At 43.3% G+C, this 21,233-nt stretch overlaps 1 protein-coding gene across 5 annotated transcripts in view; it reads right to left on the minus strand.

The window, feature by feature from the left end:
- dnaaf1 (dynein axonemal assembly factor 1) overlaps positions 1-20,976 on the minus strand; it is a 126,489-nt gene extending 105,513 nt beyond the window's left edge. Inside the window, exons 1-3 of one of the 5 annotated variants that reach the window (XM_043707394.2) lie at positions 20,924-20,976; positions 15,175-15,254; positions 8,206-8,374 (exon numbers count right to left, since the gene is read on the minus strand). In XM_043707394.2, coding sequence (XP_043563329.2) covers positions 8,206-8,374; positions 15,175-15,235 — 230 coding nt within the window. In that variant the 5' untranslated portion in view covers positions 15,236-15,254; positions 20,924-20,976. Of the gene's footprint in view, positions 1-8,205; positions 8,988-15,174; positions 15,255-20,923 lie in introns of those variants that run through there. The other 4 variants (XM_087996120.1, XM_087996121.1, XM_043707399.2 and 1 more) reach the window with 4 other exon arrangements.
- Positions 20,977-21,233: the final 257 nt, after the last annotated feature.

Consider the following 21,233-nt stretch of genomic DNA (forward strand, 5'->3'; position numbering starts at 1 on the left):
CTGAACTTTGTTTTCTGTTTTTAATAACTTGATCAACCCCTTCATCAATTGAAGGCTTTCATTTCAAATGCCCTTATACTGACCTCTCAGACTCAATCATTCTTCACAAAGCTCAATTCATCCAATATCCTTGCTAAGTGCAGCGCATATGTCACCCACCTCTGATGCCTTCATCATCCCGACTGGTAGGCAGTCGCAGAGTGGTAACATCACTAGACTAATAATCCAGGACCTCAAAGTAATATTCTGGTAGCATGGATTCAAATCTCACCATGGCACATGGCAAAAATTGAATAAAAGTTTGAAATTATAAACTGGCTGAATAGTGACTGTGTAACCATTACTGATTGTTGTGAAAATCATCTGATTCACTCATGTCCTTTAGGCAAGGCATGAACAGGATGGTGGAATGGGCAGAAAAATAAGAGATAAATTATTGCAGAGAACTGCAAAGTGATAAATTTTGGTAGGTAGAACAAGATGAGGCAATTTTTTTTTTTTACAAACGATATTATTCTTAGGAGGTTGACAGAGCAAGAAGAATCTTAAGTTTTATGTGTGCAAATTACTGAATACAAGATTTTATCGAGATTTGTTAGAGGTATTTAAAATCACAAGCGATCTGAAATTAGAACAACGGAAAATATGTTCCCATTTGTAGAAGGCCTCCGAATCCGAAGACACCAATTTAAAGTGATTGGCAAAAGGCAACACAAGGGAACATTTATTTACATTGTAAGTGGCTGGGAACTGGAATGCATTGCCCAAGAGTTAGTGAACTTTGAGAATAGGATAATTATCTAAGTAGAAAAGAAAATTAGGGAGTTGTGAAGATGCATTTAGAACATAGAACATAGAAGAATACAGCGCAGTACAGGCCCTTCGGCCCTCGACGTTGCGCCGATCCAAGCCCACCTAACCTACACTAGCCCACTATCCTCCATATGCCTATCCAATGCCCGATTAAATGCCCATAATGAGGGAAAGTCCACCACTGCTACTGGCAGGGCATTCCACGAACTCACGACTCGCTGAGTAAAGAACCTACCCCTAACATCTGTCCTATACCTACCACCCCTTAATTTAAAGCTATGCCCCCTTGTAATAGCTGACTCCATACGTGGAAAAAGATTCTCACTGTCGACCCTATCTAAACCCCTAATCATCTTGTACACCTCTATCAAGTCACCCCAAACCTTCTTTTCTCCAATGAAAACAACCCCAAGTGCCTCAGCCTTTCCTCATACGATCTTTCTACCATACCAGGCAACATCCTGGTAAACCTCCTCTGCACCCGTTCCAGTGCCTCCACATCCTTCCTATAGTATGGCGACCAAAATTGCACACAATACTCCAGGTGAGGCCGCACCAGAGTCTTATACAACTGCAACATATCAATGCAAGACGGCTAACAGGGAAGACAGATAAACTCAGGGCATGGTTAGGAACATGGGACTGGGATATCATAACAATTACAGAAATGTGGCTCAGGGATGGACAGAACTGGCAGCTTAATGTTCCAGGATACAAATGCTACAGGAAGGGAGGCAAGAGAGGACAGGAAGTGGCATTTTTGATAAGGGATAGCAGTACAGCTGTACTGAGGAAGGATATTCCCAGAAATACATCCAGGAAATTATTTGGGTGGAACTGAAAAATAAGAAATGGATGATCACCTTATTGGGATTGTATTATAGATCCCTTAATAGTCAGCGGGAAATTGAGAAACAAATTTGTAAGGAGGTCTTGGTAATCTGTAAGAATAGTAGGGTGGTTATGGTAGGGGATTTTACCTTTCCAAATATAGACTGGGACTGCCGTAGTGTTAAGGTTTTAGATGGAGAGGAATTTGTTAAGTGTGCAGAAGAAAATTTTCTGATTCAGTATGTGGATGTACTTACTGGAGAAGGTGCAAAACTCTTGGGAAATAAGGTAGGGCAGTTGACTGAGGTGTCAGTGGGGGAGCATTTTGGGGCCAGCGACCATAATTCTATTAGTTTTAAAATAGTGATGGAAAAGGATAGACCAGATCTAAAAGTTCAAGTGCTAAATTGGAGAAAGGCTAATTTTGACTGCACTAGGCAAGATCTTCCAAAAGCTAATTGTGACAGATGTTCACAGGTAAAGGGACGGCTGGAAAATGGAAAGCCTTCAGAAATGAGATAAAGTGAGTCCTGTTAGGGTGAAAAGAAAGGGTGGTACGTGTAGGGAATGCTGGATGACTAAAGAAATTGAGGATTTGGTTAAGAAAAAGAAGGAAGCATATGTCAGGTATAGACAGGATAGATCGAGTGAATCCTTAGAAGGGTATAGAGGCAGTGGGAGTATACTTAAGAGGGAAATCAGGAGGACAAAAAGTGGACATGAGACAGTTTTGGCAAATAGAGTAAAGGAGAAGTTAAGGAGAATCCAAAGGGTTTTTACAAATACGTTAAGGACAAAAGGGTAACTAGGGAAAGAATAGGGTCCCTCAAAGATCAGCAAGAGTGTGGGGCCGCAAGAGATGTGGGAGATACTAAATGAGTATTTTGCATCAGTGTTTACTGTAGAAAAGGACATGGAAGATATAGAATGTAGGGAAATAGATGGTGACATTTTGAAAACTGTCCATAGTACAGAGGAGGAACTGCTGGATGTCTTGAAACACACAAAAGTGGATAAATTCCCCTGACCTGATCAGGTATACCCTAGAACTCTGTGGGAAGCTAGAGAAGTGATTGCTGGGCCTCTTACTGACGTATTTGTAACGTCGATAGTCACAGGCAAGGAGCCAGAAGACTGGAGATTGGCTAACGTGGTGCCACTGTTTAAGAAAGGTGGTAAGGACAAGCCAGGGAACTATAGACTGGTGAGCTCACTGACATCAGTGATGGACAAGTTGTTGGAGGGAATCCTGAGGATCAGGATGTACAAGTATTTGGAAAAGCAAAGACTGATTGGGGATAGTCAACATGGCTTTGTGCGTGGGAAATCATTTTCCAGCCGTCCCTTTACCTGTGAACATCTGTCACAATTAGCTTTTGGAAGATCTTGCCTAGTGCAGTCAAAATTAGCCTTTCTCCAATTTAGCACTTGAACTTTTAGATCTGGTCTATCCTTTTCCATCACTATTTTAAAACTAATAGAATTATGGTCGCTGGCCCCAAACTTGATTGAGTGTTTTTGAAGAAGTAACAAAGAATATTGATGAGAGCAGAGTGGTAGATGTGATATATATGGACTTCAGTAAGGCATTCGACAAGTTCCCCACGGGAAACTGGTTAGCAAGGTTAGATCTCATGGAATACAGGGAGAACTAGCCATTTGGATACAGAACTGGCTCAAAGGTAGAAGGTAGAGGGTGGTGGTGGAGGGTTGTTTTTTCACACTGAAGGCCTGTGACCAGTGGAGTGCCACATGGATCAGTGTTGAGTCCACTACTTTTCATCATTTATATAAATAATTTGGATGTGAGCACAAGGGATATAGTTAGTAAATTTGCAGATGTCACCAAAATTAGAGGTGTAGTGGACAGCAAAGGAGGTTACCTCAGATTGCAATTGGATCTTGATCGGATGGGTCAATTGGCTGAGGAGTGGCAGATGGAGTTTAATTTAGATAAATGCGAGGTGCTGCATTTTGGGAAAGCAAATCTTAGCAGGAATTATACACTTAATCGTAAGGTCCTAGGTAGTGCGGCTGAACAAAGAGACCTTGGAGTGCAAGTTTATAGCTCCTTGAAAGTAGAGTTGCAGGTAGATAGGATAGTGGAGAAGGCATTTAGTATGCTTTCCTTTATTGGTCAGAGTATTGAGTACAGGAGTTAGGAGGTCATGTTGTGGCTCTACAGGACATTGGTTAGGCGACTTTTAGAATATTGTGTGCAATTCTGGTCTCCTTCCTATCGGAAAGATGTTATGAAACGTCAAAGGGTTCAGAAAGGACTTACAAGGATGTTGCCAGGGTTGGAGGTTTTGAGCTATAGGGAGAGGCTTAACAGGCTGGGGCTGTTTTCCCTGGAGCGTCGGGGGCTGAGGGATGACCTTATAAAGGTTTATAAAATCATGAAGGGTATGGATAGGATAAATAGACAAAGCCTTTCCCCTGGGGTGGGTCAAGAACTAGAGGGCATAGGTTTAGGTGAGAGGGGGTGAGATATAAAAGAGACCTAAGGGGCAACCTTTTCATGCAGAGGGTGGTACATCTATGGAATGAGCTGCCAGAAGAAGTGGTGGAGGCTGGTACAATTGCAACATTTAATAGGCATCTGCTTGGGTATATGAATAGGAAGGGCTTGGAGGGATGTGGGTTGGGTGCTGGCAGGTGGGACTAGATTGGATTGGAATATCTGCTCGGCATGAATGAGTTGTACGAAGGGTCCATTTCCATACCGTACATCTCTATGACTCTACGACACAAATGCAGGGATGGAGCTGCACTTTTGTCTGCAGAAGGCTGACAATGACAACAGGCCTCTTTTGATGCTGCAACCATTCTATGGTTCTACAGAATAGCAACTCACAAAAGGGAATAGCAACTCGCAAAATGGTAAGAAATGATCTTGGCTCAGAAGGACAAGGGACAGAATTTGTTTGAGCTGAGTTAAGAAATTGCAAAGGAAAGAAGTCACTAGTAAGAGTGGCTTCTAAATTGTGAAACAGCAACTACATCACATGGTAAATAATAAAAAGAAGAAATCATGGATCTTGTAAGAAAAGTACTGCCCCACTGATAGTTGGCAATTTAAATTTTCATATAGATTTGACGAATCAATTTGGGAAGGTATTCTGCAGGATGAGTTCATATAGTATACTGTATTTGAGAAAGTATTTTTGGGACAATACTATCTGGAACCAATCAGGGAACAGACCATTTGAGACATGTGTGATGAATCTGGATTAATTCAGTACCTCATTGTAAAAAAACATCCAAGTAGGAGCGATAACATACTTGAAATTCATATTCAATTTTAGCATGGGAAATGTGGATTTGAAGCTGGTGTCTAAAACCAGTAAGGGTATAGAGAAAGCGTTGACTAAAGTGGAAGGGAAATAGGTTAAAAGACAGCTCTGTAGTAAAGCAGTGAGAGACATACAAAGAGATTGATTAGATTCCCTACATTGTGGAAACAGGCCCTTCGGCCCAAAAATCCACACCGACCCTCCGAAGAGCGACCCACCCAGACCCATTCTTTTACCACTGCACCTAACACTATGTGCATTTAGAATGGCCAATTCACCTAACCTGCACATCTTTGGACTGTGGGAGGAAACCCACGCAGACATGGGGAGAATGTGCAAACTCCACACAGACAGTTGCCCGAAGCGAGAATTGAACCCGGGTCCCTGGCACTGTGAGGCAGCAGTGCTAACCACTGAGCCATTGAGCCAATATTTCATTAAATATAACAAAGACATTTTCCATTGATATACAAACACTGAGATGCATGCAACGTCCATGATTATGATGGCATCATATTGAAAGTAAGGTTAAGCAACGCTGCAAAGATTAATGATAAAAAGAAGACTAGGCAAAATTTAGAAAGCAGCAAAGGATGACCAAAAATGACCAAGAATGCAAAATTACAGTATAAGAGTAAAGTAGCAAGAAATATAAAAATTACAGCAAAAACATCAAAACGGAAAAGATTTGTTGGCCTCTTAGAAAACAAGACTGGGGAATTAATACTGAGAAACAGGCTGAACAAAAAAATTCTTGTAATATTCCAGTGGTTTGGAAAAGTACCAATGGAACACCCCCCAACGATGGAACACTTTAAGAAGTGAGGGAGACAGCAAGCAGTAAACCATAGTCTAACGTCTTGTCATTGGGAAAAATGTTAGAATCCATTATAAAGGAAGCAATAAACTAAAAGAAAGATACTGTAGATGCTGGAAATCTGAAATAAAAACAGGAAATGTTAGACAAACTCAGCAGGTCTGGCACATTTGTGGTGAGTGATAGATAGAATTAACGTTGAATCCAGAAATTTCAGCTCTTCCCATTTTGAAACGAAAGGAGCAGGAGCAGGTCATTTAGAAGATCATTTTAAAACGATCAGATCGATATTGTTTTGCATGATTTTATGAAATGAAAATCTTGTTTGACAAATTTAATATAGCTCATTGAGGATAAAACAAACAGGATGGATAACGAGAAACAAGTAGGTATGTACAGTGTATTTGGATTTTCCAAAAAAAGCATTCAATAAGGTGCCTAATTAAAGGTTGGTGCACAATTTAACAACTCATGGTATTGGGAGTAGGATATTAGTCAAGATTAGAGTGGTGCTGGAAATGCACAGCAGGTCAGACAGCATCCGAGAGCAGGAAAATCGACGTTTTGGGCAGGAGCCTTTCATCAGGAAGGGCTCCTGCCCGAAACGTCAATTTTCCTGCTCTTGGATGCTGCCTGACCTGCTGTGCATTTCTAGCACCACTCTAATCTTGACTCTAATCTCCAGCATCTGCAGTCCTCACTTTCGCGGAGTACAATATTAGCAAGAGTGAAGTTCAGCTACCCAACAGAAAGCAGGGTGAGGGTAAATTAATTAATTTACCCTCACAGCGGGAGCGTGCTGGGCCCATAACCCAGAGGTCGATGGATCGTAACCAGCCTTAGTGGGCGGCACGGTGGCACAGTGGTTAGCACTGCTGCCTCACAGCGCCAGAGACCCGGATTCAATTCCCGCCTCAGGCGACTGACTGTGTGGAATTTGCACGTTCTCCCCGTGTCTGCGTGGGTTTCCTCCGGGTGCTCCGGTTTCCTCCCACAGTCCAAAGATGTGCAGGTCAGGTGAATTGACCATGCTAAATTGCCCGTAGTGTTAGGTAAGGGGTAAATGTAGGGGTATGGGTGGGTTGCGCTTCGGCGGGGCGGTGTGGACTTGTTGGACCGAAGGGCCTGTTTCCACACTGTAAGTAATCTAATCTAATCTTAATTGGATAGTTGTAACCACGAATGTCATAGAGATTGGTATGGGGGGGGGGGGGGGGGGGGGGGGGGGGAGGGGGGGGGAGGGGGGGGGAGGGAGGGGGGGGGGAGGGGGGGGGGGGGGGGGGAGGGGGGGGGTCCCCAAACTTCTAGACTTCTGACTTTGATTAAGGAATTCAGGTATATTGTGGCCACATTTGTTTGTATAAATATTACTAAGAAAGTAATGTGTGGAAGCCACAAGTCTGCAGATGGATTTTGAAAGTTTAAAGTGAATGAGCAGCTTTGGACAGATGAAGAGTAATATGCAGTAATATAATGTTGCCAACTTTTACAGGGAGAATAGAAAAGCAACACATTATTTAAATAGAGAGAAACCTTTTGAAAAATGCAGTGCAGACAAATCTGGGTGTCCTTATATATGAATCACAAAAATTTGGCCATGCGGCTAAAGCAAGTAATTATAAAAGCAAATGGAATGTTAGTCATTATTGTAAGAGGAATAAGATATAGAAGCAAGGATAGCTTGCTCAACCGTACAGGGAATGGGAGATGATGGCTGGAGTGTTAAGTGCCGTTTTGGTCTCCTTACTTAAAGAAGGATAAAGAAGGAAGCAGTTCAGAGAAGAATCATTAGGCTGATCCCTGAGATAAAGGGATATTTTACGAGGAAAACTTCAGCAGGTTAGGCCCAGAGGAGTTTCATGAAATGTGTAAGATTTTTGAAGGGATCCATCAGGGTTGATTCTATTTATGAAGAAAGAGAGAACTAAGAAGCAATTTTAAAAGAGGGAACTCCCAGTTACAGTGGAACTGGGGAGGAATTTCTTCTGTCAGAGGATCATCAGACTTTGGAATTCTCCATTCATTGAAAATGTTCAAAGGCGGAGTTAGATTTTAAATCAACAGGGCAGTCAAAAGTCATTGAGGACCAAGAAGGAAAGTAGAGTTGGGACCACAATCAGATCAGCTGTGATCTTATTAAATGATGAATTAGATTCAAGGGGCAAGGAGACCTACTGCTTCTATTTCTTACATAATTGCATAAATACTAACATACAAAATAGTTACAAGGAAAATGGGACAACTTTGAATATCACTTTCAATGTGGCACAATAGACACAATATCGGTTTCTGTGGGAAATGATTCTCTAATATAATGAACTATACCATCAATAATTTAATGTAAAGTATGCTTTAAGATGAACAATCAATAAGGCTTTTGAAGTTAAATAATAATCTTATCCATTTCCAACTACAGGACATTATTGTAATATAGAACAAATTCCTCACCTGGATCCTGAGTCCTTGGCTTTCTCCTGAGGTTTTGTAGAGTTGAGTTCATGTATCCCCATACAATCTGCTCCTTTCTGATCATGCAACTGGTCACCTTTCTGCAGTTTACATTCTCCTTCACTTCTCAAAGGCTCGGTTTCTTCACTGCAGGTGAGTTGCTCATTTACTAAAAATATATTAGCATGAAACTGGGTTTTGTGAGTTGTGCTCTTCTCAATCAGAATAAGTGCTGGATCATAGAATAGCTTCCCAACCATGTGGAAACAGGTCATTCGGCCTAACTGGTCCACACCGACCCTTCAAGGAGCATCACAGCCAGGCCCAACTCCCATATCCTATATTTTCCATGGCTAACCCACCTAGCCTGCACATCCCTGAACACTATGGGCAATTTAGCATGGCCAATCCACCTAATCTTTGCACTGTGGGAGGAAACCCATGTAGACATGAAGGGAATATACAAGCTCCACACAGACACTCAACTAAGGAGGAATTGAACCCATGTCACCTGGCGCTGTGAGGCAGCAGTGCTATAATCACTGAGCCACCATGCTGCCAAGTTTGAATAAATAAAATAGACGAATATCTGTTACCTCGCTCACATTTCTATTGCTGACAAAAGTGAGAGGTAACTATTTTAATGAAGGAATAGCATTCTTTATTGAGAGGGTGTGCGATATATCAGAAAACTTTGTTCACATGACTCAGAATTGGTTGCTAGATCACAAAATGGTATTGAGACAGGATTAGGTTGTAGCAGCAAATATTACTCAGTGCATTGTGCATTACATTCAGAGCCAAGGGGTATGTTTGGCTGTTTTCCTGAAACAGAGTGTCAGACATGTCTTATTTACTGTTATTCAGATTAGATTACTTACAGTGTGGAAACAGGCCCTTTGGACCAACAAGTCCACACTGACCCTCCGAAGAGCAACCAACCCACCCCTACACCTCACACTACGGGCAATTTAGCACGGCCAATTCACTTAACCTGCACATTTTTGGACTGTGGGAGGAAACCGGAGCACCCGGAGGAAACCCACGCAGACACAGGGAGAGTTGCCAGAGGCTGGAATTGAACCCGGGTCTCTGGCTCTGTGAGGCAGCAGTGCTAACCACTGTGTCACCCACTAATGTTATAGTGCTCTCTAACATCTATCATACAATATTTCAATAATGTGTGCGAGATATATTAAAGAATGTTATTGTACAGGATGGTGGTGTATATTATAGGGTTATTGCGACAGGCACGAGGTGGAGTGTCTCCCTGGGAAAGGAATGCAACACATTATCAAATATTGCGAAAGTAAGGGATATTGTTGTGGTTCTGTTCACCGAGCTGGGAATTTGTGTTGCAAACATTTTGTCCCATGTCTAGGTGACATCCTCAGTGCTTGGGAGCCTCCTGTGAAGCGCTTCTGTGTTGTTTCCTCCGGCATTTATAGTGGTTTGTCTCTGCCGCTTCCGGTTGTCAGTTCCAGCTGTCCGCTGCAGTGGCCGGTATATTGGGTCCGGGTCGATGGGTTTGTGGATGAGTAGCATGCCTCTAGGAATTCCCTGGCTGTTCTCGGTTTGGCTTGTCCTATAATAGTAGTGTTGTCCCAGTTGAACTCATGTTGCTTGTCATCTGCGTGTGTGGCTACTAAGGATAGCTGGTCGTGTCGTTTCGTGGCTAGTTGGTAGCAAGCAACATGAGTTTGACTGCAACAACACTACTATTATAGGACAAGCCAAACAGAGAACAGCCAGGGAATTCCTAGACGCATGGTACTCATCCACAGATTCTATCAACAAACACATCAACCTGGACCCAACATACCGGCCACTGTAGCGGACAGCTGGAACTGTCAACCGGAAGCGGCAGAGACAAACCACTATAAATGCTGGAGGAAACAACACAGAAGCGCTTCACAGGAGGCTCCCATGCACTGAGGATGTCACCTAGACAGGGGACGAAACGTCTGCAACATAAATTCCAAGCTCGGCGAACAGAACCACAACAACGAGCACCCGAGCTACAAATCTTCTCACAAACTTTGAGTAAGGGATACGTCAGAATGTTAAGTGAGGGTCAGAGACAAATAGTCATACAGCACAGAAACAGACCCTTTGGTCCCACCAGTTCATGCCAAACATAATCCCAACCTAATCCTATTTGCTTGCACCTGGCCTATATCCCTCCAAACCCTTCCTATTCATGCATCCATCTAAATATTTTTTAAAACATTGTAATGATACACACATCCACCACTTCCTCAGGAAGTTCATTCCACCCTCTGTAAAAATATTGCCTCTTTTTAAATCTCTCTGACAAGGTTCCACATGACAGACTGCTCTCGAAGGTTAGATCGCATGGAATCCAGGGCAAGCTGGCAAATTGGATTTAAGATTGGCTTGATGGTAGGAAGCAGAGGGTATTAGTGGATGTATGCTTGTCGGACTGGAGGTCTGTGACTAGTTGAGTGCCTCAGGGGTCAGTGCTGGGCCTATTGCTGTTTGTTATCTATATCAATGATTTGGATGAGAATGTAGAACGGCATGATTGCGAAATTTGGGGAGGACACTAAAATAGGTGGTATCATGGACAGTGAGAAAGGTTATCAAAAATTGCAGCAGGGCCTTAATCAGCTGGCGAAGTAGGCCGAGAAATGACAAATGGAGTTTAATACATATTAAGTGTGAGGTCTTGCAATTTGGAAAGTCAAATCAAGGCAGGAATGTTGAGGAACAGAGGGCCCTTGGAGTTCAGGTTCACAGTTCTCTGAAAGCAAAGTCACAGGTAGACAGGGCAGTGAAGGTGGCTTTTGGCACACTGGCCTTCATTAGTCAGGGCATTGAGTATAGAAGTTGGGAAGTTATGTTGCAATTATACAGGACACTGGTGAGGCTCCACTTGGAGTATTGCGTTCAGTTTTGGTCACTTTACTATAAGGAGGATGTTTTTAAACTGGAAAGAGTGCAGAAGAAATTTACAAAGATGTTGCCTGGATTAAATGGTCTGCGTTGTAGGGAGAAGCTAGGACTTTTTTTCTTTAGAACTTAGGAGACTGAGGGGAGGACCTTATGGAGCTATTAAAGATCATGAGAGGCATGGATATGGTGAATGCACTCAGTCTTTTTCCCAGGGTTGGGGAATTGAGGATTAGAGGGCATCAGTTTAAGGTTAGAGCGGAAAGAATAAAAGGGAATCTGAGGGGCAACCTTTTTTTTACACAAAGGGAGGTATGCATATGGAATGAGCTGCCAGCAGAAGTGGTTGAGGTGGGAACATTAACAACATTTAAAATGCACTTGGACAAATGACAAGACGTGACAGCCCAGGAATGTTTCAAGCTTCAGTAAAGAATTCTTCTGACTTTCTTCTGAAATCTCTATCTGGACGTTGTTCCCTCCTACCTGTAAGAATCTGTGTTTGAATTTACCTTTTTGCCGAGAGGTGTGTTTATCAGAGTTAGTGTATTAGAACAGTTAATTAGTAATCACTACTGTATCGGGTCAGTTAGGTTTTCCAACAGTTAAGTTATTCTAAATTTCTATTTTTTTTGTTCATGCTTCAATAAATTCTATTTGCTTAAATCCGAGTGGTTTGACCAGCTGTATCACATCCGGAACACCCACTTCACATCTGCCTTTAAAATAAGAAAACATTAGGATCGAGGCTAACTTCTTAAAATAGTTTGAGGGGGTCTTGCCTGGCCCATATCAATAACTCAAACTTTCTATACCTGGCAAGATCAGTGTTTGACAAATTTGATTGAAGTTTTTGAGAAGGTAACAGACCGTTAATGAAGATAATACATTTGATATGGTTTACATGGTCTTTTATTTAGAAATGTTTTTGATAATGTCTCTCATGATAGACTGGTTGAGGAAGTAAGAGCCCATGGGATTCAAGGCAAAGTGGTGCACAGGATCCAAAATTGGCTTATGTTTCTGTGACTGGACATCTGTTACTGGTGTGGTTCAGCAGGGTTTGGTGCTGAAAGCTGGACTTTTTGCTGTTTGTATTCATTAAAGATTTGGACTAAATTTTAAGTGGTATAATCAAAGAGCTTGCCAATGACACAAAAACTGGCAGGTCAGTAAATAGTGAGAAGAATATCTGTAAACTGCAAAAGGAAAGTAATATACTGCTCAGGTGGGCACAGCAGTGATGAATGGAATTCAACCCAGGAAAGTGTGAGATAATGTACTTGGGGAAGACTAACAAGGCAAGGGATTAGCCCATTACTGGAAGAATTCTGGAAAGTACTGAAGATTAGACAGACCTACATAAATCCCCAAAGGTTGCAGGTAGATGCGGGGAGGAAGGCATACAGATAGCATCCTTGCCTTCAGTAGTAGAAGGTGAGGACTGCAGATGCTGGAGATCAGAGTTGAGAGCGTGGTGCTGGAAAAGTGCAGGTCAGGCAGCATCTGAAGAGCAGGAGAATTGATGTTTTGGGCGTAAGCCCTTATGCTTTTCCAGCACCACACTCTCGACTCCTTGCCTTTATTAGCCAACACATTGAATACAAAAGCAAGGAGGTTAGACTTAGGGTTATAAACAATGTAACATGGTGGTTAGGCCACAACAGCCATACTATGTGCAGCACTGGTCACCACAAGAAAAATGTGATTGCAGTGGAGAGGGTGCTAAGGAGATGTACCAGGATTGTGGGCCTCACAGCGCCAGAGACCCAGGTTCAATTCCCGCCTCAGGCGACTGACTGTGTGGAGTTTGCACATTCTCCCCGTGTCTGCGTGAGCCCCCCTCTGGGTGCTCCGGTTTCCTCCCACAGTCCAAAAATGTGCAGGTTAGGTGAATTGGCCACGCCAAATTGCCCGTAGTGTTAGATGCAGGGGTAAATGTAGGGGAATGGGAATGGGTATGAGTGGGTGCGCTTCGGCGGGTCGGTGTGGACTTGTTGGGCCAAAGGGCCTGTTACCACACTAAGTAATCTAATCTAATCTACCAGGATATTGCCTCAGTAGATAGCCTGCGCTATGAAGAAAAAAATAAGGCTGAGAAGTGACATAATAGAGATATACAAGATTATGAGGAGCAAAGGAAGGCACTTTTTCATTAGCAGAGGAGCCAATAAATGGGGTATTTAGATTTAAGATAAGGGGTAGAAGGCTTAGAGGAGATTTCAGGAAGTGTTTGAGCAAAATAAAATGTAATTCTGCAAGTACAAATTCACCCCACATTTTACTTTGCTCAAAAATTGCAAGACTCCATGTAAGGTTCTATAAATCCTTATTTTATATTAGAATCAGTTTGACCATTGTGGCACAGGCAGCCTCACACAGGGTGCTAACACTTTCAATACATTATCTGGGCCAACACGACACCAATTGTTAAAATTCACTTGAAAATGTAACTTTTTTAAAAAAAGTTATGTGATTTACATATGAAAGAACTGAAACTGAAATGGTCATTCGAAAGGATGAGAGACTGAACAAACAATCCAGGTCTTTTTCAACATATAATTTCAGTTACATCACACGGTAAACTTTTGCTATAAATTGTGTCTTACAATCTTATTCTCCACAACCATCTGATGTAGGAGCGGCACTGTGAAAGCTAGTGCTTCCAAATAAACCTGTTGGACTATAAGCTGGTGTTGTGAGATTTTTAACCATATTGGTCAGAGCATTGAGTTTCGGAGTTGGGCGGTCATGTTGCAGCTGTACAGGATATTAGTGAGGCCACTTTTGGAATATTGTATGCAATTCTTATTGGAAGGATTTTGTGAAACCTGAAAAGTTTCAGAAAAGATTTACAAGGATGTTGCTAGGTTTAGAGGATTTGAGCTAGATGGAGAGGCTAAATAGGCTGGGACTGTTTTCCCAAGAGCTTCAGAGGCTGAGGGGTGACCTTATAGAGATTTATAAAATCATGAGGGCCATAGATAGGATAAATAAACAAGGTCTTTTCCCTGGGTGTTGAAGTCCAGAACTACATGGCATAGGTTTAGGGTGAGAGGGGAAAGATATAAAAGGGACCTAAGGGGCAACTTTTTCCCTCAGAGGCTGGGTTGTGTATGCCATGATCTGCTAGAGGAAGTGGTGGAGGCCAGTACAATTACAGCATTTAAAAGGCACCTGGATGGGTATATGAATAGAAAGGGATATGGGCCAAGTGCTGGAAAATGGTTAGATTAGGTTAGGATATCTGGTCAGCATGGACGAGTTGGACCGATGAGTCGGATTCTGTGCTGCACACCTCTATGACTCGATGACAGCTACATGAAAAATTGATTGTCGAGGCTGAAAGGTTAAAATTGTTTGTGATAGTCAACAGTTGCACAACATTGAACGAGTCCTGTGAATATTCCTTTTACAGGCTGAAGATGGTACAGCAACTTGTTTTTGTTCCGTTACTGGGTCAGCACTGTGTTTTTGAGATTATATAAGAGAGACAGCTTCATTCTGAGACAGGGACATCACCTTGGACCAGGAGCAAACTCAATCTCCAGACCAGCCATCGATGGGCAAAAGAGCATGAGACTTGTTGCTTTTTCTCTTTTCTTTTCATTTATTACTCTTATTATTATAACTTAATACACATCCACATTTAAGCAAATTGCTGTTGCCAAACTCTCTTAACTACATTTAACCAAATCCATAAAATCCATATTCTGTGATCGAATACAGCACCCATTTACAAATTTATGTTCTAAAGTAAGAGCATTAAGAAAATTTTAAAAATTATTCCAGGTTGTGATGGATCTATTGTTATTCTCTGTAGTTTCTGGATTCAGAACTGTTCCTCTCTCTACAAGGGGACCTTGGCGCAGCTTCTTCAGCACTTTGCTTTTAGGTCTATTGGGAATGCTCTGCCCACATCACAGTCACATTATTGTAATGAGTGGGGCAAAAATTTCAATGGAGACACTTGTGCCTTTGACACAAACTACTGTGTGGTAGCTGTTTAGGTCCAAAGGTGTCCATCATTTCTAAAAGCTGCTCCTTTTTACTCACCCTGGTGACCCTCAAACTCTGTTTGTTCTGTGCTGTCTCCCATTGTTGAAGACATTAGCATCAAAATAAATGATCTGTAACTGAATCAACAACAACAAAAAAGGGAGCATTAAGTTGATTTTCAAATAATGTTTTATTATGAAGTAACATTCTTTCCTTCAAAATCAGTGGTGTACCTTTTGTCAAATAAAACATTGAGATGCTAACTATGTTTGCTTTGTGCCCAAAGACATTCAAAAATGCTCTATTACAATCAGAACACATGATAGGAGATCAGTGGTGTTCCAGTTGTCTATGTGGACAGCAGCAAGTGAGAAGAACATCTGTAAACCGTGTAGCAGGGGAATGAAGATAGTAAGCCATGGACACCAACATGGTTTGGAAAATGCCCATTGATGTACTACTGTAAAATAATAGTTCACGTTGGCAAAGTAGCAAAACAATTATGGGATCGCCCATTGATAGCGAGACCATAAGTGGTTTGCAACACTATATGGGCAATACGGCACAAATAATTATCAATACAGGGAATATTGCCAAAGTAATAAACTGATTCAGCACAGATAACACCACAATTACAATTGTGGCCACACAACTAAAATCATACAATACTGCAAGAACAATAACTAGACATATCAACATCACAGAGAGCATCCTGATAGATGCTCCAACACCGCAAACGGAGTGGCCTGTCAGATCCACCAAGACTGCAAAGGCTGCAGTCAGATCCACCCAGGCTGCATTATAACTGCACACACCAATATTGCAAAGGAGCAGTCAAATACATCAAGACTGCATAAGCTCTAGTCAAATCAACCAAGGCTGCAATTAGATGCACCAATATTGTAAAGGCAGCAGTCAAATACACCCATATGACAAAAAGACTGGAGACAGATACACCAATACGCAAAGGATGCAGTCAGATTCAGCAGTAGTGAAAAGGCAGGCAGATTCACTAATATTGCAACGCCAGCAATCAGATACACTACAAAGACAAACAAATACACAGCTGTTCAGAGAAGGTTTACTTGACTACTTCCTGGAGTAATAAAGAAGTTGTCTTAACACAGAATTCTTACAGTGCAGGAGGTGGCTATTTGGCCCATCATGCCAGAGTAAGTAAGTTAAGTAAGTCTGTCGTCTGCAAGGTGTTAGAACAAATTCTGAGGGATAGGATTTATGACCATCTGGAAGAGCATGGCTTGATTAAATGCAGTCAACACGGCTTTGTGAGGGGCAGGTCATGCCTCACAAACCTTAGAGTGAGGCATGACTAGAAAGGTTGATGAGGGTCGAGCTGTGGATGTGGTGTATATGGACATTTGAGAAGGTTTCCCATGGTAGGCTCATTCAGAAGGTCAGGAGGAATGGGATTCAGGGGAACATAGCTGTCTGGATACAGAATTGGCTGGCCAACAGAAGACAGCGAGTGGTAGTAGAAGGAAAATATTCTGCCCGGAAGTCTGTGGTGAGTGCTGTGTTGTACAGGGCTCTGTTCTTGGGCCTCTACTGTTTGTAATTTTTATTAATGACTTGGATGAGGAGATTGAAGGATGGGTCAGCAAGTTTGCAGACGACACAAAGGTTGGAGGTGTCGTTGACAGAATAGAGGGCTGCTGTAGGCTGCAGCGGGACATTGACAGGATGCAGAGATGGGCTGAGAGGTGGCAGATGGAGTTCAACCTGGATAAATGCGAGGTGATGCATTTTGGAAGGTCGAATTTGAAAGCTGAGTACAGGATTAAGGATAGGATTCTTGGCAGTGTGGAGGAACAGAGGGATCTTGCAGGTACATAGATCCCTTAAAATGGCCACCCAAGTGGACCGGGTTGTTAAGAAAGCATATGGTGTTTTGGCTTTCATTATCAGGGGGATTGAGTTTAAGAGTCGTGAGATCTTGTTGCAGCTCTATAAAACTTTGGTTAGACTGCACTTGGAATACTGTGTCCAGTTTCTGATAGGAAATCTCTTGCTTTGGAGAGGGTTCAGAGGAGGTTTACCAGGATGCTGCCTGGACTGGAGGGCTTATCTTATGAAGAGAGATTGACTGAGCTCAGACTTTTTTCATTGGAGAAAAGGAGGAGGAGGGGATCTAATTGAGGTATACAAGATAATGAGAGGCATAGATAGTCTCTGGCTATCGACTATTTCCCAGGGCAGAAATGACTAACACGAGGGGTCATTTTTTAAGCCGGTTGGAGGAAAGTATAGAGGGGATGTCAGAGGCGGGTTCTTTACGCAGAGTTGAGAAAGCATGGAATGCGTTGCCAGCAGCAGTTGTGGAAGCAAGGTCATTGGGGACATTTAAGAGACTGCTGGGCATGCATATGGTCACAGAAATTTGAGGATGCATACATGAGGATCAATGGTCGGCACAACATCGTGGGCTGACGGGCCTGTTCTGTGTTGTACTGTTCTATGCCTGCAGTTGTTATATTACCTAGTGCAATCTCTTGCTTTTCCCACATCCATACATACTGTTTCTATTCAAACAACCATACAGTGCCCACTTGAATGCCTAAACCAAACTTCACTCCATTACATTTACAGGTAGTGCATTCCAGACTTGGTGTATTCCGATTTTTCCTCATCACCCTGGCTTTATTTGCATTTCACTTTAAATCTATGCTCACTCTTTCTTTTTCCTTTCACGAGTGGGAGCAGTTTCCCTCAACCTTCAGTTTGATCCTGATTTTGAAAAGCTCTATCAAATCTACTCTCAGCCTTTTTCCAGGGAGGACAGCCCCAATGTCTTCAATCAAGCCTCACAACAGAAGTATCCCATTCCTAGAACCATTCTTGTAAATCACTTCTGCATTCTCCCAGAATAATTTGGCACCCAGAACTATACACAACACTTCAGCTGTAGTCTAACAAGTGTCTTGTACAAGTTCAACATCACCTCCTTGCTCTTGTACTCCGTGCCTCTAGTATTAAATTTGAGAACAGTTCTGCTTTACTAAATGATTACTGCGCTGTCCTGCAACTCACGCACATATACACCCTCACCCCTCTGCTCCTGCATTCCCTTTACATTTATAACCTTACTTTATGTTGTCCTTTAATGTTATTCCAATCAAATTGCATCACCTCTCACTTCTCTGCATTGACTGTCACTACCACGGGCGGCACGGTGGCACAGTTGCCTCACAGCGCCAGAGACTCGGGTTCAATTCCCGCCTCAGGCAACTGACTGTGTGGAGTTTGCACATTCCCCCAGTGTCTGCGTGGGTTTCCTCCGGGTGCTCCGGTTTCCTCCCACAATCACAAAGATGTGCAGGTCAGGTGAATTGGCCATGCTAAATTGCCCGTAGTGTTAGGTAAGGGGTAAATGTAGGGATATGGGTGGGTTGCGCTTTGGCGGGTCGGTGTGGACTTGTTGGGCCGAAGGGCCTCCTTCCACACTGTAATGTAATCTAATCTAAAAAAACCACCAACAACTTGTCAATGTCCTTTTGAAGTCACACGCTGTCCTTCTCAGTTCACAAAGGTTGCCAATATCCAATTGAGTTTAGATGACTCAGCAGTGATCTTACTAAACAGAACACAGACAGGCTGGACAAACTAAGATTGTTTCCTCTGGAGTCATGGAGGCTGAGGGGAGACACAACAGAAGTTTATAAAATTATGAGACATAGATAGTCGGAACTGAAAAGTCTAAGACAAGTCGGCATGTATTTAAGCTAAGAGGGAGAAAAATTCAAAAGAGATAGGAAGTAAAAGTTTACTTTAGAGATAGGTAGGTTCCTGAAACACGCTGCCAGCAGCAGCGTTGAAGGCAAATACAACAGGGGCTTTTAAAAGATGTTTAGATAAGCACATGAATTTGCAAGGAATGGAGGGATATGGACCAAGGGCAGGCAAAAGGGATTTGTTTAATTTGGGTTTATGCTCAGCACAACATTGTGGGGTGGATATTTAGGGGAGAAAAAAAGGGCATAGAGGAGGGTGGGTACTGAATACTTTCAGGGTCAAATTAGATACATTATTGATTGAAGTGGGAATCAAACGTCATAAGTGACAGACATAAAAGAAGAGGTTGAAAGTAGAAACTACTACTATCAGATCAACTGTAATCTTATCAAACAATGGTGCAGAGGAACTAACAACCACTTATAGCTCATATGGTCATAATAGAGAAGAAATAATATTCAACTAAACACTTGGAAGAGTGAAACTGCTGTCTTCATTCCCTGCTCAGTTCCCTGATCATCAACTTTGCCTACTCCATAGCTAATGCTGGAGGCTGAATCAGTCTTCTTGAATATTCTAATCTCTGCTCCCTCTCTCCCATCCTTGTATGGCTCTCCTCTCTCCTTCACTCTGTTCCTTCCTCTGACTCCCTCCTTTCTAGCCTTGCCCCACACCCTTCTTACCTCTGGCCTCATATCCTCCCTCACTTAGCTCATGTCCCTTCCTCAATTCCATCCATGTCCCTGTTCCTCACTCTACTCCTTTTGACAATCTATCTCCTTCCAGCTGTCCCCCACACTTCCTCACTTTGTTCCTATCTCTGCATCTTCCCTCAATGTTACTCATTACTCCCTCCTCCCCATCATCCACCTCCCTGTTACCACCCTCACCTCCTCATTACTCCTAATTCATCCTCTCCTCTCCCTTCCTCACCATTACCATGACTCTTCTCTCCTCCTCCCCATCACCCACTCTCATCCTCCCAATTAACCTGTTCCCTCTCCTCCTCATTACACACCTTCTTATAATCACCCCTCCCAACCTTTCCATTACCACCCACCCCTCCACACCTTTTTACCTCCCCTCCCACCAATCTTCCACTTCATTCCTTAGTTACCACTCCACCCCCCCACACCCTTTTACCCCCTTGCCTTCTTCATTAACAGAATCCCTTAGCCTCCTCCTAACTATCACATTATCCCCTCCACTTTCCTCTTCCTCATTGCCCCACTTTTCTTCTCCTTATTACCCACCTGGTCCTCCCCTGATCCACATTAAAGGCCTCCAATCAATCTATTAACCCCTCCCAATTATCACCCAACCCTCCTTCTCATTATACCCTCCCTCCCTCCTCCCCATTAAGTCCCGACTCTGCCCTCCTCCCAATCTTCCCCTGTTCTTTATTGCCACCTTTTCTCCAAATTAACCCCTTCCCCATCAACATCCTCCATTCTTATTCCTTCCACCCCATCACCTCTTCCTCCTCCCCAATAATCTGACTCCCATCCCTAACTCACAATTTCACACCACTCTTGACCACTCACCCATTCCCCCACCACCCTTTTCCTCCCATCCTCGCCATTAACACAGTCCACACTCTTCCTCAACATTACACACCACTCTCCTTCTCCCCTTGAGCCTCCAACCACTAAATACCCTGCCCTTTCACACCCTCCACCCCTTCCCAACTACACCCCATCTTTCCTGCCCCTCCAATGACCATGTTGCAACTCCTCCCCATTCGCCCCCACCCTCCTCCACATTACACCCCTCCCATTAACCTCATATTCTAACCTCCTACCCGGTTACAACTCCATTACACCCTACCCTCCTCACCTTTATCTGCCTGCTCCTCCTTTCCTCCCACTTCCCATTACCACCCCTCCTCATCAGCCCACTCCTTCCCATTAGCCACCTCCCCATTGCTCTCCTCTCTCTATCACACCCTTGTCTTTGTCATTACACGCCTGTCCTCGCAATGACATCCCTTCCCCATTACCCTCCCTCCCTCCCCGCCCGTCCATTACAACCCCATCCATCCCCCTCTCACACTCACTCTCTTCCTCGCTCTCGAGATCAGAACGCCGCCGGTTGCCAGGGAAACAAACCGTCAAACATCCCACAACACCCCGCGGCACCCGCCCCGCCCCCGCCACAAGCCCGGTCTGGCCCCGGCCCCGGCCCCAACTGTACGCACGCGCAGTGCCGGGACGGGCAGGCAGCTACAAGTAAGGTTGGTTTCTGTTTCTAGGTTACTTTGACCTTTTAATAACATCATCATGCTTCTCTGAGATTACTGGGAATGATAGTAGCAGCCAGGTTACTGCCTTGGAGCAGGTCAGTGAATCCTCACAGTGCAGGTTGTA

The sequence above is a fragment of the Chiloscyllium plagiosum genome, unplaced genomic scaffold (genome assembly GCF_037043375.1).
Source record: "Chiloscyllium plagiosum isolate Xiang-an unplaced genomic scaffold, Cpla_swu_hap1 HiC_scaffold_17, whole genome shotgun sequence".
Classification (NCBI taxonomy): Eukaryota; Metazoa; Chordata; class Chondrichthyes; order Orectolobiformes; family Hemiscylliidae; genus Chiloscyllium; species Chiloscyllium plagiosum.